The following is a 14,995-nucleotide window of genomic DNA, read 5'->3' on the forward strand; positions in this document are numbered from 1 at the left end:
CCACGTAAGCTACAATTCCTCCAATCTCCAATCACATCTTCTCAGTTTACAACACAAATCTAATTTATTTTTTATTTAATAACTCAAAAAAAAAAAAAAAAAAAAAAACTAAAGAAAAAAAGGTCTCCCTTCCCTCGTACTCTCCTCCTTTGACTCTCTTTCCCCCAATTCATTCTCTCTCCTCTATATCGACTGCGAATTCGACGCAATTTTACGAGCTGCTGCAATTTCTAGAGAGAGAAATTCCTCAAATCAAATCCCTAGAATTCTGCGAATATGATCCAAAGATCATTACAAATTTTCGTAATTCTAGGGTTTTTGCTTACCTTTTCTCATTCCCTTAGATTTGATCTTCAATCTGGCCATACTAAATGCATTTCCGAAGATATCAAGAGCAATTCCATGACCGTCGGAAAGTATCACATCGTTAATCCCAATGAAGGTTATCCTTTGCCTGATACTCACAGAGTCACTGTTCGGGTAATTTTGATTTTGATTTTTGTTTTGGGGAATTGTTTTGGTGAATTAGAAACCCTAATTTTTGTGATTTGGAAACCCTAATTTTGGTTTGATTTGATTGTGTTTGTAGGTGACTTCGGCGTATGGGAATAACTACCACACTGCAGATCATGTGGAATCAGGGCAGTTTGCGTATACTGCTGTGGAATCAGGGGATTACATGGCGTGTTTTTGGACGCCGGAGCATAACCCGGCTGTTACTGTAACTATTGATTTTGATTGGAAAACTGGTGTTGCTGCTAAGGATTGGGGTAGTGTTGCTAAAAAGGGCACCGTTGAGGTAAATTATGGTTTCATAGTTATGTTTAATCATATTGTATTTCCTGTTTGATGAGTTGGTTGTTGCAATTCGTGTTGCGAAAAGGGTATATTGGAATGAGGATGATGATGAATTGACTATGAAAAAGGCTTAATAGGTTGAGTATGGGGCTTGGGACTCGTATATGGTATATCTAGATTTGTGATTTTTCGATGGTTTGATCATTGTGGTTGCTTAGCCAAAGTAGCTAATGTTGTACTGTGGATGAGGGATTGAGGGGTTTGCATTGCATTGTTACCTGATTAGCAAAATGTCATCATATTTTGGGTGGGAGAATTAGCTCTTTTTGCAATTGTATAGCTTGAGTTGATTTACTCTGAGGTCAATATTTATTCAGATTTAGCCCTTCAAGATTCTGTCTTTGGTGGCAGTTAGGGTCATGATCATGGTTACTTATCTTATCGTTGTAAATTGGCGATTTTTATGTGTGCTCTTGGTAAGAAGTTGACTTTTGTCCCGTAATTGGCTACATGTTCAACAATAGGATATTCTTTCTATATTATGCTATGAGTTGAATTTTAAATGTTCCCCTGTAACCCTTATGTATGTTTGGATAGGAATATTTGGAGGGTAAAGGAGGGAAGGGAAAGTGAAAGGATATAATTTTTCTTATTTGGATATGACATGGGGAAGGGAAAGGAAAGGAAAGGAAATGGAAGGATTCATTGTCCTTCCCCTATAATAAACTGAATCCCTCCATTGTTGGAGAGATGAAGGAAAATGGAAGGTCACTCTCTCCCTTCCCTAACAAACCCTTTAATTCCCTCTTTTTCCTTCCCCTCTCTTTCCCTTCACCATTTTTATTCAACCATAGTGTCAATGATATGTAATAAGACTTCCAAAAATATTGCGGTGGTATTGTAGATATTTTTAAATATAGCGAGAGATGGTTATTGAAATTGAGCTGCATTCCTTAAGACTTAAGGGTGATCCCAAATCAATTGTTATCATTTAGGGATTGAGATATAATTTTCTATTCCCATCACATTCAAAGAGAATATGAGTTTCCAGTGTTGCTTCCTTGGATTTAGCTTGCACAAGTCTCCAACCCTTCTCTGAATGGATGTAGATAAATTGAGAGATGGTCTTCAGTTGCCTTAAAATGCTTCTCTTTTGTAAGGAAGCTAATGGTGCTGTTGATTTAGATTTGAGCATTTGCTTGGAGTTTTGTGTAGTGGTGGTCAATGGCAATTGGGTTGGGACAATCATTAATGGGCTTTACTCCTTTTGAGCAGGGCCATTGGCTTTTAAAAGTCGTGGGTAATTATATGTTTTATCGAGAAACCCGACAATCTTAAAGGATCATTCTTCATAGGGTCAAGATTGACTCCTTACTTATCTCATTCTGGCTTTCTATTCTTCGAGTGTTTTTGTCTATTTTGTAATTGTTGCCATTGCTAACAAGGACGATGCTAATTAATTCTTTGGATGATCTATATCTGGTATTTTAATCAAAATATTTGAGATTATTTAGGAATACACATTGAAAGCTGAGATTACGCATTGAATTTCTGCTAGTTGATCCATAATCAAAAAAGTGTTGTGCTTGTTCCAGAAAAAGTGAAACAAAAGATAGGGTAGAGCTAGGATAGTTATTGTATGAGGTCTACCCATGTGATGGGAGAGAGATAGAGAGAGAGAGTTTATCAACTAAAAAGGAAAGTGATGCAATTAAAAAGAAACGGAGGAAGTTTATATATTTTTATTGGTGTCTTGCATATGGATGGCTGGGCTGTTCTCTATTTCTTATTTGGTTGAATAGGTTACCTCTGGCTGCATGGGGGAAAGGGAACCTGCTGTGTTCTGTAGCAGAAACTGTTTGAGAATGTACTGCTGTGCATAATTGATACTTCCAACATCCTAGTAAAGTGTGCTTGTTCGACTTTTAAGTTTAAAAGATCCTCCCAAGTTATCTTATTTTTGTCATTTTTTTTTGAAATAATCATGTGTCAAATAAAGGATAGGACATTTTTTATGCGATTGAGTTTTTTTTTTTTGGGCACTTTCTATCGTCCCTTGTTCTTTATACATTATTGTCTCTTTTTCTGTTTTTAGAGATATTGCTTTATATATGTATGTATACAAAGGGGGATGTGTCTGATGCTCCAAGTATTGTTTTGGCCTTTTACGCATGAACACAACAATATTACACGTATCTTTGGGGTAATAGGAAAAAAAAAAAAAAAAAAACTTAAAACACTTGTGGCATCTTTGAAACTGATTCAAGGTCTTGATTCATTACAGGGGCAAGAGAAACTAATATACATTTTTGAATTAGTTCTACACTTTCCTTTATTGTTAATCCCAAATTTGTTTTTACAGTGTTTTATTTTGAAGAGACCCACTTATTTTGAAACAAATAAAATAAAATAATTTGCTCTTTTTGTTATTAAAAAGTTTGGGCCTCACCTTTTCTTACATTCAATAAAAAATGATTCAATCAATGATATTTTGTTATCTTCATTTGAAAGGACTTGAAGTACGTATCATGGTAAAAACTATGTGATTGTTTATTGTTGTCTTTTCAAATTCAGCAAAGAACCTTTTGTGTATGGAGTTGTATATTGTAAAATTACTTGTCATGCCTTGTCGAAAGTTTCTCCACCGAATAAGTCTCTTTAAATGATGGAAATTGTAATCATCTTATTCACTTTTGTTATGTATTATTATTTTTTAAAAAATAATTTGTAAAAATTAAGCCTAAATTTATTCTTATCAGGTCATGGAATTGGAGTTAAAGAAGCTAATGGATACTGTTAATTCCATTCATGAGGAAATGTTCTACCTCCGTGATAGGTGAGTTTCCTTTTGAATTTATACGAATAAGGAAGGTTTATGTAGATTGCTGAAACGATTTTATTTGATATACAGGGAAGAAGAGATGCAAGCTTTGAACAGAACAACCAACTCCAGGATGTATTGGTTGGGTTTTCTCTCATTTCTTGTTTGTTCAACTGTGGCTGGTTTGCAATTTTTTTACTTGAAGAATTTCTTCGAGAGGAAAAAGTTGTTATAAGTTAGTCAATTTTAAAGCATTACTGTAAAATTTTCGAGAATGTAATATTATCTATCAAATAGTCAATCCACTTGAAATTCACGGAGTATGTTTTTCAATGATTATTTTTGACATTTTTTTCGTCATTAGTATTTTTGTTAGTTTTTCGTGGCATTTGTCAATATGATCGTGATAGGTGTTAATTGGGAATTGATATTGTGTGTTTGAATGTTAATATGAATTTGTCATATATTGACTTTTGGTTAAATTAAACACAGACACTATGATCCCAACTCCTAAGTCTGGAACCATGCAGTTATACTCCTGTTTTTATCTAAGTTCCCCAATTTGATTCGGTATATAGTTGTAGTAGAATTTTCCTAAATTGATAGGTTTTCTAAGTCTGGAACACATATTGCGGTTTTACTCCTGTTTTTATCTAAGTGCGTCAAAGTTTTTAGTGGACTTTTTTTTTCTTTTTTTTTTTTTTTTTTCCGAAGTAGTTTTACTTCCTCTGTTTTTTTGTTGTATTGTTTTGCCTTTTTTTGACAATAATTACAAACTAAATTTGTTATTTTGGCTTAATACTGCGAGGTCTTGTGGTTCCCATTTTTACTAATTTTGCTCATAATATCTCCTAGAAAAAGAACGGAAGAGATGTCAATTCAATTGATTGAGTTAGATTGGTGAAGTCAAGTAGGGTCTAGATCTAGTTCAAGTTTCGGGTCATATTAAATTATTGTGTAAAAGTTGAAATCTAGACTGGGAGTCATGTCACATTAATTTTTGACACCTTTATTATACCCCATAATCTTTTTTGACACATACAATAATATGTGGTTGCATGGTGCACCCGGAAAGAACATTAAGTATAATTAAAAGAACATGGGCGAAGAAAAGAATGTCATGTTCTTATCAAACATAAATATTTTCATTTGGTATTATGCACTATTTTCAGGTATAATTAAAAACCGTGCATTATACTATTTTCATTTGATAAATACCCAACTAGGTTTTGGGCAAAAAATGGTGCACATGGGTTGACACAAATATCAATGAGGAGAGAGAGAGAGAGAGAGTGCAAGTGGAAAAACATACCAAAAGTAGTATGGGACAATCTTTTAGGGACACCTAAAAAAGGCAAGTGGAGCAAACAATTGGGGGCAGTGGGAGTATTTAAGAAGGTTAAATTCTCGTCCACTCGCTAGAGCTTGCTTTGATAGGTGCTCTCCTCAGACAAAAAATTCAATGCTTACACAAATGCAAGAGTCTTATTCATCCTTATGCTTCTTCCAAAACTCTAATAATAGGTTCCTAGGATTAAAGAAAAGGGAAAGGCAAAAGGATACTGGTAGCTGGTTGAAGAAAAGAAGGGTTTAAACACTTGAAAGTTACAACAGATTCCTTCTGAACTTCTACAAATATCAAATCCCTTCATTGAAATTCCAAATTCAGTGCAAAAACATAGGACGAGAGTATAATTTACTTTGTAGCATGTCAATCATTTTGGTAGTGAAAGGTTAGATATCATAACTTTTAGAAATACAATGGGCCTTCTCATTAAGTAGGTGTTTAAAGTTTACAGAAGAAACATTTATGCTGTCCATCAGACTAATGTCATCTTTCAAAATGTCAATAACACAAAGCGAAGGTCGAAAAATAACAACTCTTATGCAATTGCACAGCACAGCCTAAGAACTGCTAACTTTTTCTTCTTAAAATCTACCAAAGAAGGCAGTTGTCATTTACAAGGCAAATGAAAATGAAAAAAAAAAAATGTCAAATGGCAGATTACAAAGCGTAGTACACAAATAATACAATATACAAAGAAAATAAAAATATTGTAATTTTAATATGTATACACGACCAGTCATAAAATAAGCCCACCCAAGGCATATATGAATCAGAATGAATATTTGGAGTCGGAAACCTATAATGTTTGAATAAGGTTGTGTTGGCTAGAATCTGATATAGCTAATGATTGGATAAAAAAAAAAAATTGAAGCTAATAAACAGGTGTAGCACTCTTCGGAACGAACAAGGAACTATTTATCTAGAAACGGCAATACCTTAAGTCCTTAAGCCAGGATTGGACATCAACAGTGTTGGCATGAAATACTAGCTAGTTATCAGGCCATGAGCTCATAGTGCAGACTTTGTCATCCAGAAAAAAAGTGCCAGTGATGCTCTGCTGGAAGATTATCCTTAATTTTCTCAAGTCTCTTTAGAATCTCCAGAAAGGTAGGCCTCTGGTTCATATCCGCAGCCCAACACTGTTCAGTTAACCTGTATAAACACCCAAAGACATTAAGCATCACAAAGTGAAAAGCTCAAAATCTGCAATTTCACTGTAGAAATACACAACTAGGCTACGCCGTCTAAATCCAGATTAGAATCACGATTCACGACCACCCACCTCAAGTAAGATTCGTAAGAATGTCCGTGTTCACCCCCACCCCATCTCCACACACATACAGACAAATATAAAATTCCAAATGAATTTGTAAACAATAATGAAAAAAGGGTAAGAAAACATGATCATAATGTAGGAACAGAAGGATGAAGAAAGTTAACATTTGGTTCATTGGACAGCAAAATATACATAAACTTCCTACAGCACCACCCCCACCTCCCATTTTCGCAGAGACATAGAAATTTTCTTCTTTCACTTCTGGAAACAGTTGTTACCCTTTTTTTAGTTGTTCTTTGACGCATCGAGCGTTTGAAGCCCAATGAAATAAGAAAAGTTGGTTTTTTTTTCTTCTCTTTTCTGCGATTATTATTGATTTGTATCCAACAGCCCCTTCTCCTTTCAGAGATTTTAATAGCTGTGATTCTATCAACTGTACAGCACCAACAACCCCCCCCCCCCCCCCCCCCCCCCCCCCCCCCCCCCCAAATAAGAAAGAGGGCCCAACAAAATTGTGAGCAATAGTGAAAAACAGAGTAAGACACACAGGAAGATAATGTATGGACACAAGACTATAGCAGACATAATTAACATTTGGTTCAATGGAAAGTAAGCAATAGCAAATGAGAGCCCAAATAATAGAAACGTGTAAACTTCGAGACCTTCATTATTTAATAAATAAATTTAAATTATAACACACACACTCTTTGAGTGAAATAAGATTGTAGTCACATGGGCTAACCACAGCAACCAAAAGGTCATTTAATTCACTTTCCAAACAAATGAAGTCAGAAAAAAGACAAACTGTAAGCTGAAAGCTCCAAGGTCAAGCAATACACAAATGGGTAAAAAAAATGTTAGATTTCAGGAATATTGTACTTTAAGTGAAACTTACTCTTTCAAATCTGGGACAAACCCTTTGGACCTAATTGTAGGTCTATGCCCTTCAGCCACATATCTTGCTGCCTCATATGGTTCATAGCTTGACAAGGGAGGCTCTCCCTCAATCATCTGAGAAGAGACAAGTTAATGAGGAATAAAGTTGAATACTGTAACGTCCATTCAACATCAATATAATGAACTCACCTCATATAATATCATGCCGAAGGAGAAGACATCAACCTTTTTATCATATTTCCGATGCTTGAAAACTTCTGGAGCCATATAACGATCTGTATTTATTCAATCAAACCATTAAGAACGAGTATGCAAAAATAATGTCCCATCAAATACAGATATACAATTTACTCACAGCTTCCTGTCTCCCCAGTCAATTTATATACATCATGAGCATGTTGTACCCTGATGAGCTTGCTCAGTCCAAAGTCTCCGACTTTTAAATGGTCTGCATTAGAGTTGACTAGGAGAACATTCCTGAAATCATTGCCAAAGCGATAAAGGTTATTGGGCATAAAGATGAGTATCAAAAACATCTTCTCTGGAGTTGAAGATAGTAGACATACAGAAGTATGTTACATGCACAATGTAAAATATTCCATGGTGTGACCAATTCAAGCCCTCACCCCTAATAGAGTGAAAAGGACAACTGCACTAACCTTGGCTTTAAATCTCGGTGGATAATGACATTAGGTTCATTATGAAGATAAGCCATTCCTCTGCGAAAAAATATACAATTGGAGATATAAGATCAACCAGTTTCACATTTGAACCACAAGTTCCAGGGAAATAATTTTGGCACACTAAAACACCCAATATACCCTTGTTAATACTTGTTGCCTTAGTCAATGCTTGCAATCACATGGGTAACTGGGTAATTTTGCCTTTCTTTCGATTCTTCTTATCCATTTTTTACATCCCCGTGCGCTCTCATGGTGCAATTTTATTACAATGAAGTACAATGGCTACACATATACTACCTCCATTTCATATTATTTGCAACGATTTGACATAAAGTGTGAGTAAAAAATGTCTAATCATGTTAGTTTGAAAAACACGTCCAATAATAATCATTTTTATTTGGTAACAATCTATCATAATACCTTTTCTACCCATCTCAGAATAACTTCCTTCGTTCTTTTTTAGTTGGCACATTATGACTTTAACAATACATTCATAAATTTTACTTTGACTAGCTTTTGTGATTTATATATATGATAAAACATATTCATGTGGTATTTCATTTGAATCGTCTCAATGTATATTTTATTAGTATAAACTTTTTTATAATTTTAACTGGATGAATAGAGATATTAATAGTTAATTTGTGTGTTGGCAAATGTGATAAAAGAAACATGTCAACTAACAAAAACAAAGGATGTTTAAGAAAAGTTATCCCTCTGTTTCTAATTTAAGGTCCTATTAAGTATCTTTAGAGATACCAATGCTTACAGAATCTAACATTTTAAGAATAAATATATACTCATGCAAGAACTTGTAAAAGAATAAATTGTACCAAACAAAAAATTAGGATACCTTGCAATGTCCAGTGCAAAATTTATAGCTGTTGATGGACTAAGAGCTCCCTTTTCTTTAAGATACTGATGTAGATCACCCTAGAAGAGATATACATGGATAAGCATAAACAACAGCTAGTCAGTAATACATTAAGGATGAAGCAGGTATAGATAAATATTTGCAATCAATGTACCCCTCTTAAATATTCCGTGATCAACATCAAAGGCTTTTTCTCAGTCACAGCTCCAAGGAATTGTACAATGTTAGGATGACGAAGCTTCACCAGTAAAATGACTTCATGTCTAAAATCCTGACTGAAGAAGCAAAATGGAAGTAAACATCAGTTCGCTTCTTTAATAATAATATACAAAATTATTGGAGTTGTCTACATCACATGCTCATCTGAAAAGATCCCATCTTTAAAATTTGATCTTACATGACTAATCTATCATCTGAAAGAGATGGAAGTATGCGCTTAACTGCAACTGGAGTTCCACGCCAGTAGGCTTTCAAAATTTCACCAAATGATCCCTGCAGGAGTCAAATATTATCAAAGGCAAACAAAGCAAAGAAAGAACTAGAAACAGTAGAAAGTAATCACCTTGATGCATAAGCAACATTGACCTGCAAAATTAATAACATAACCTAGAAGAGCCTAAGATTGGTACAATGGATTACCATCAAGTTAACAATATTCCTTAGGTTCAGATGATTTCTATCTTTATATTTGTTTTACAAGAGCATCCACTCCTTTTCTCTCTATTTTTTCAGAATTAATTTCTTGCATGTGTAAGCTTCCTAGGCCATGATTGGAAAGTTAAATGGGAAAAATAGGTTTCTCTACCACCCCCCCCCCCCCCCCTCCACCAAATAATCCCCCTCCTCTCCATCAAGTCATGAACTCATGATGATTGCCACCCTATTATTTAAGTACCTAATTGATACCGATTAGTTTATTACCTATTCCTTCACTTAATTCCTAAAATAGCTACGAGAAAGTTGGGCATATAAAAAAAAGGCACGATAACTCCATAACCCTTTTCACCACATGTATATTAGGAGCTGTTAGATGGTCAAATCTTTAAAGCTTAATTTCATCTTCAATCTTTCATGTTCATTGAGCATCACAATGTGTAAAATCAGAAGATAAACAGGAAAAGCAAGAATAGAATTAGAGATAAGCTGTCAAAAATCAGAAATAACCTTTTTGAATCATTAACCAGACATTATTACAAGTGGTCTGAAGCTACTTATCACTAATGCCAAGATAGAGTCACACCTTTCCAATTATTGCTGAGTGCGAAAAATCCAGCTCAGAAGGGTCAATCTCCCAGTCACACTTGTTTGGTTGGGGTGGGGGCACAGCTTTCGGTTCAAAATGGCTTCCATTTTGTCCCTGAAAATTGTAATCACTCAGAATTCATAAAAATTACTACGTACTAACTATTATGACATGAATCCAATCAAAGCAGAGCAGAGGCTCAAATTAGTAACACTGAAATGCTAAAACATTAGACATACATGCTTCTGTCCATGAATCCATTCATGAGAAGAAAGAACGAGTAAAAAATCTGAGTCACAAAATATTATCACAATTTCTATACAATTAGACACAAGAAAAGCAATAATGTTGATGACAAATATAGATTCCAATAGCAGACACTATTGATATTTTATAAACAAAGGAGTTTCTTCTCAATAGTCTACAATGCCAGGCAACAGCGATTACCTGCCTGAGAAAATTTAACTTCCAAACATTAATATCTATCTGTGTTCAGTACTTCACACTACTTTAGGATAGACATATCAGAGTGCGCTTCATTTCATGCAGTTTTATTGTTCATTATTTAAAGAGTGTTCTGATTGTAACTAATGACCTTTCAAGGAAAACAAGTTCATAAGTTCATATTGTTACAGTCTCTAACTGCGGGTTAATGACTTTCTGAGAAAAAAAAAAAAATCACACACAGAAATACTTTAAGCATGTCAATAAATAAGGAAGAACCAAAAAGGCAAGTTACAATTCAGAGAATAAGGTGTACAAGATAATTGAAATACAAATTTCCAGTTGAAGAACACATACGCCATGGCATAGCTACTAATATAAAGCCAAAGTCAGAAAGAGGACATACAAATGTGCCGAAATAAACTTACATAAGATAAACCGCCATATGTTTTCAAAAGCTCAAGCATTCCATGTTTTTTTGCACCTTCGGCATCAGCTAGAGGCTGTCATGAAACAAGAATCTATTTTAAAATGCAATCCAGCTAGTTTCTTATTGAATTAATAATTAAAAAAATAGCTACAACAAATGAAACAGAGCATCCAGATCATAAAATGCCATGTAATAAAAGTGACGCTTTAGTCTAGGCGTCGAGAATTTACCCTTCAGAATCCAATTCAATGCTCAAATTTCATCGTTCCCTGTACCATACTATACCATATCATTACAGATTTAAACCAATGCTAGTAAATACTAACTAGGCTTCTGCCTAGGACAACTTAAGGGTAGAAGGAGCAAACATATTACAGATTTAACCAAACAATTTTGAAAGGAGGCGCCAGAAGTAACTAAGGGGGAAGGGGCAAACTCATTACAGCTTTCACTAAACAATTTTGATAGAAGCTATTCTAACCTTACATCAACAATCACAAATAGAATCAACAATGTTGCCTAGTTATAATATTCTTGAAGTAGGTCATGTGCACATCTTCAAGCACTAAAGCAAGGAACGTGAAAACCTTAGAAAAAAAAGTTAAATTTAGGCCTGCAAATTATAACCAAATAGTTCAACATCTAAAAGGTGAAACTTGATCAAAAATTAAAATCACTAGAATTCCTTCAAAATATCAAAAAGAACGTTAAGTGATTGAATAAACTAATCAAATCAGTTAGTGACTATTATGAGAGGAAAAGAATATTTCTATGAATCCCTAACCCTGGCTGCAATGAATTCTGCAAGACTCGACAAGATAAATAAGGAAAGGGAGGAAAGAGAGAGCCTTCAAAGAGAAAGTTAGCTCTTTTCATTTCTTCTAATAGTTTTGAACTTTGAGTTTAGTTTTAGTCAGTAAATTTAACAAAGAAGCAAATCGAATACGTGACAAATTGGTCAATAGATCGCTGAGCAACAATAAAGAGAGGAAGAAAAGAATGTCGAGGGAGAATTTATGAGTGGCAAATCAACTTTCAGTATTCATAAATTTTCTTCACTTAAAATAAATTTGATACAAATATTTTCTAAAAGCATTGACAGTAGTAGTCATCTCATCAATCAAAGTTGACATTAACCAAAGAACCTTATCTCAAATTCATCAATAATCCAACAATAATCATACCGAGTATCTCATAATTTTGCATTTATTCTAAAAGCAACCGCAATCCTCCATTAATTATTTATACACCAAATCTTACTGCAATCACAAATTATCTTTATTCTTCTAACATTCCAAAAAAGACAGCTAAAATTCCTAAATTCTACAAATACGATCAAGAAACTTCACCGAATTCCAAAAATCACAAATAAAAAACCTAAATTCATACATTTACCAAAATTTCAAAAATCATACTAAACCTTCAAGAACACAAACAAATTTCATCATCAATAATTCCAAAAAAATTGCCAAATTAAGCATAGATTACCAAATCAAAACAATAAATTTCCGCAACAAAAAAAAAAAAAGATTAAATAAAATAATAGAGATTGAATAATACGGTGTTCTTCCAGCGATCTTGAGCGTTGACATCAGCGCCAAAATCAATCAAACACTTAGCAACATCGATCCAACCATGAAGCGAAGCAACATGAAGAGGAGTTCGATTATCGTAATCCCTAGCATTAACAAGGGTAGGATCTTCTTCTAGAAGCTTCCTGACCGCAACGGCGTCGTTTTGATGAGCATGCCATAGAATTGCTGACGTCTTGCTTACCCTAGCTTTATCCTTATCCTTTTGCTTCTCCACTACTTTGCTAGGTGGTGCTCCGTCCATTGACGGTGATTCCGACGAACTTTCTCCGGCGTCGCTCATTCTCCGGTCAGAAATGAATCTGGAAATTTGGAACAAGAGATTTCACGGAAGAGAAGGAGAAAGGGGGAAGTGGAAAATGTGTGTATCCGTTATTCTGTTTGTTGTTTTTTTTTTTTTTCCTTTTTAATTATTGTTTTCTTTATTTAATTATTCGAGTATTTTTATTTTGTTTATTTCCTAAATAATTTGTCAAACAGAATAATTACTAGATTAGATTTGATTCGTTCCTATTTTTGTATTTAAATTAATTTTTTTTCCTTTTTAACAATCTTATCATTGGCCAACTTTTAGTTTTTTTTTTTTTTTTTTAATGCAACCAACTTTTTGTTAGTGGTTTGTTTCAAAAAAAAAAAACTTTTTGTTAGTGGCGAGTGCATTCTACTACATTTAAGTTAGCTCGAAAGGTATACATGATAATTGACATGTTAAGAAGTACAAGTTGATCCAGTGGTTTATTGGTGCTGGGTTCGTGCTGAAATACTTTGTGTAGTTTTTCAAACCGCACATATAAGTGTCGGTAAAAAAAAAAAAAAAAAAAAAAAAAGAGTTTTAAATATTTAGCTAAAGTGGATATTTCACTAATCGCCATATGATTTTGGGATGAAATTTGTTTACACTTGTAAAGTAATTTAGACATGGTGTTTTACTGTTTTTTGTTGGTCTATTATTCTCTTTTTGTCCTACACTTCAAAGCCTTATCTTAATTTTCTTAGACTACAGATTGTTTATGTAAATGCATTATCTAACATTAATTTAATAATGCATTACTAGTCTACTAATTCCTAATTTGACCTTTGGTCTCTACTAATTCAAATATAGAAAAGTAAACAAAACGATCATGCAACATACTGTATTTATCATTGTTGTTATATAGAGACATACAACAAAAGAACAAAACATACACTTTTTTTTGGAAACAAAAACATACAAGTGATTTAAGTACTGCGGAATAAACATTTTGATAAATTAGTGGTTCGTTTATCTTTTGTATGATTGATTTGGTTCATCTAGTTTTGCTTGATTTTTTTTTTATTTTTTTTTTGAAACAAATCATTTTATTTTATTATATCTTAACTTATTATGAACTTAATTATTTTAGTTTATCTAAATTTATTTTATTTGATTCTATCTAAACTTATTACTATGAGCTTATTTTATTTTGTCAATTATAAAATAAGTAGAAAAAAATGAAATAAATAGACCTTTAATGTGTTTGCAATCCCTAAATTATTAGAGATAGTTTTATATTGTTTTATTAAAAACAAATATATATATTTATAAAAGAAAAAAAATTAAAAGAGAAAGGGACATGTAGTTTGTGTTCTAAGACTAGGAAACTCTAGGTATAGATGATATGGAGTATTCAACATCACTTTCTTTCATTTGTATTATCCATTGTTGTATTTTGTTGCTCAGTATTTTTTTTTCCTTAATTTATTATTAAAAGCTTTGTTCTCCTCACCTTATTTTTACATTTAATGTTTAATAAGTTCAAATAATATATGGCCTAATTGGATTGCATGTGCTGATTTGGTCTCACTAGACTTTTTGGGGTGAAAATGAGTCACAAGGGTAATATAAATTAGTAAATTACAGATAAGGATGAAGATTTGAACATGTGACATATTGTACATATGTCCTCAATCTTACCCATTAAGCTAAGACTTTACTGGTGCTTATTTGACCTTATTTAGTTGCAAGTTTAGCTGAGTGATCTTTGTTGGTCTTTTATCATAATTTTAGAACATATGTCTCTTAATCCCATATAAAGTAATTGATGTTATTTAATTTTGCCTGAACTTGATAAATAGGACATTCGAATTGTATAACAATGGCACTACACAACAGAAGCTGATTACAACATTAAGCGTGTGTGATAAAACTAAATGACAACATGATTCATAATATATTCATGATTCATTGAATTATTTTAAGACACTTTCAACTTGATTGAAAAAAAGGACAATGAAATCATGGTTATCTTCTACGAGTAGTACATTCTTAGAATCTTACCCTATTTTGTTGAATAGAATTATGAGTGAATTTGTGGCAAAACAATTGACTATGACATTTTAGCTTGCTCCGTCCAAACAGTGCTTTCAGTGATGTATCCCCAAGCTTCAGTTCTTATTTTATTGCAAGTTTGCAACTGTTTGATTAGCTGTTGTACTACACGTTTATTTTTGGTGAATTTTTCATAAGAAAAAACATAGTCATGTCTCATGTGATGTATCTCAATTTATATTTTTCATAGTATCAAAATTATTATTGACATATTGTTAATAAAAAGTCTTAACAATTAAGAT

General features: G+C 33.3%; 2 protein-coding genes across 2 annotated transcripts; one reads left to right on the top strand and one right to left on the bottom strand.

The window, feature by feature from the left end:
- Positions 1–108: 108 nt before the first annotated feature.
- Positions 109–3,952, top strand: LOC145601755 (transmembrane emp24 domain-containing protein p24delta9-like). Its single transcript, XM_081657824.1, has 4 exons — positions 109–480; positions 590–799; positions 3,558–3,634; positions 3,710–3,952. Exons 1-4 carry the CDS (start codon positions 277–279, stop codon positions 3,852–3,854), a joined length of 636 nt encoding a protein of 211 aa, XP_081513950.1. The 5' UTR covers positions 109–276; the 3' UTR covers positions 3,855–3,952.
- A 1,667-nt stretch (positions 3,953–5,619) lies between these two features.
- LOC145601170 (serine/threonine-protein kinase VIK-like) lies at positions 5,620–12,854 on the bottom strand. Its single transcript, XM_081657121.1, has 11 exons — positions 12,375–12,854; positions 10,813–10,887; positions 9,938–10,054; positions 9,095–9,189; positions 8,852–8,972; positions 8,677–8,756; positions 7,800–7,859; positions 7,496–7,617; positions 7,330–7,415; positions 7,139–7,254; positions 5,620–6,119 (listed from the first exon to the last, which is right to left on the bottom strand). Exons 1-11 carry the CDS (start codon positions 12,687–12,689, stop codon positions 5,993–5,995), a joined length of 1,314 nt encoding a protein of 437 aa, XP_081513247.1. The 5' UTR covers positions 12,690–12,854; the 3' UTR covers positions 5,620–5,992.
- Positions 12,855–14,995: the final 2,141 nt, after the last annotated feature.

The sequence above is a fragment of the Chenopodium album genome, chromosome 21, assembly GCF_948465745.1.
Source record: "Chenopodium album chromosome 21, dcCheAlbu1.1, whole genome shotgun sequence".
Taxonomy (NCBI): Eukaryota; Viridiplantae; Streptophyta; class Magnoliopsida; order Caryophyllales; family Amaranthaceae; genus Chenopodium; species Chenopodium album.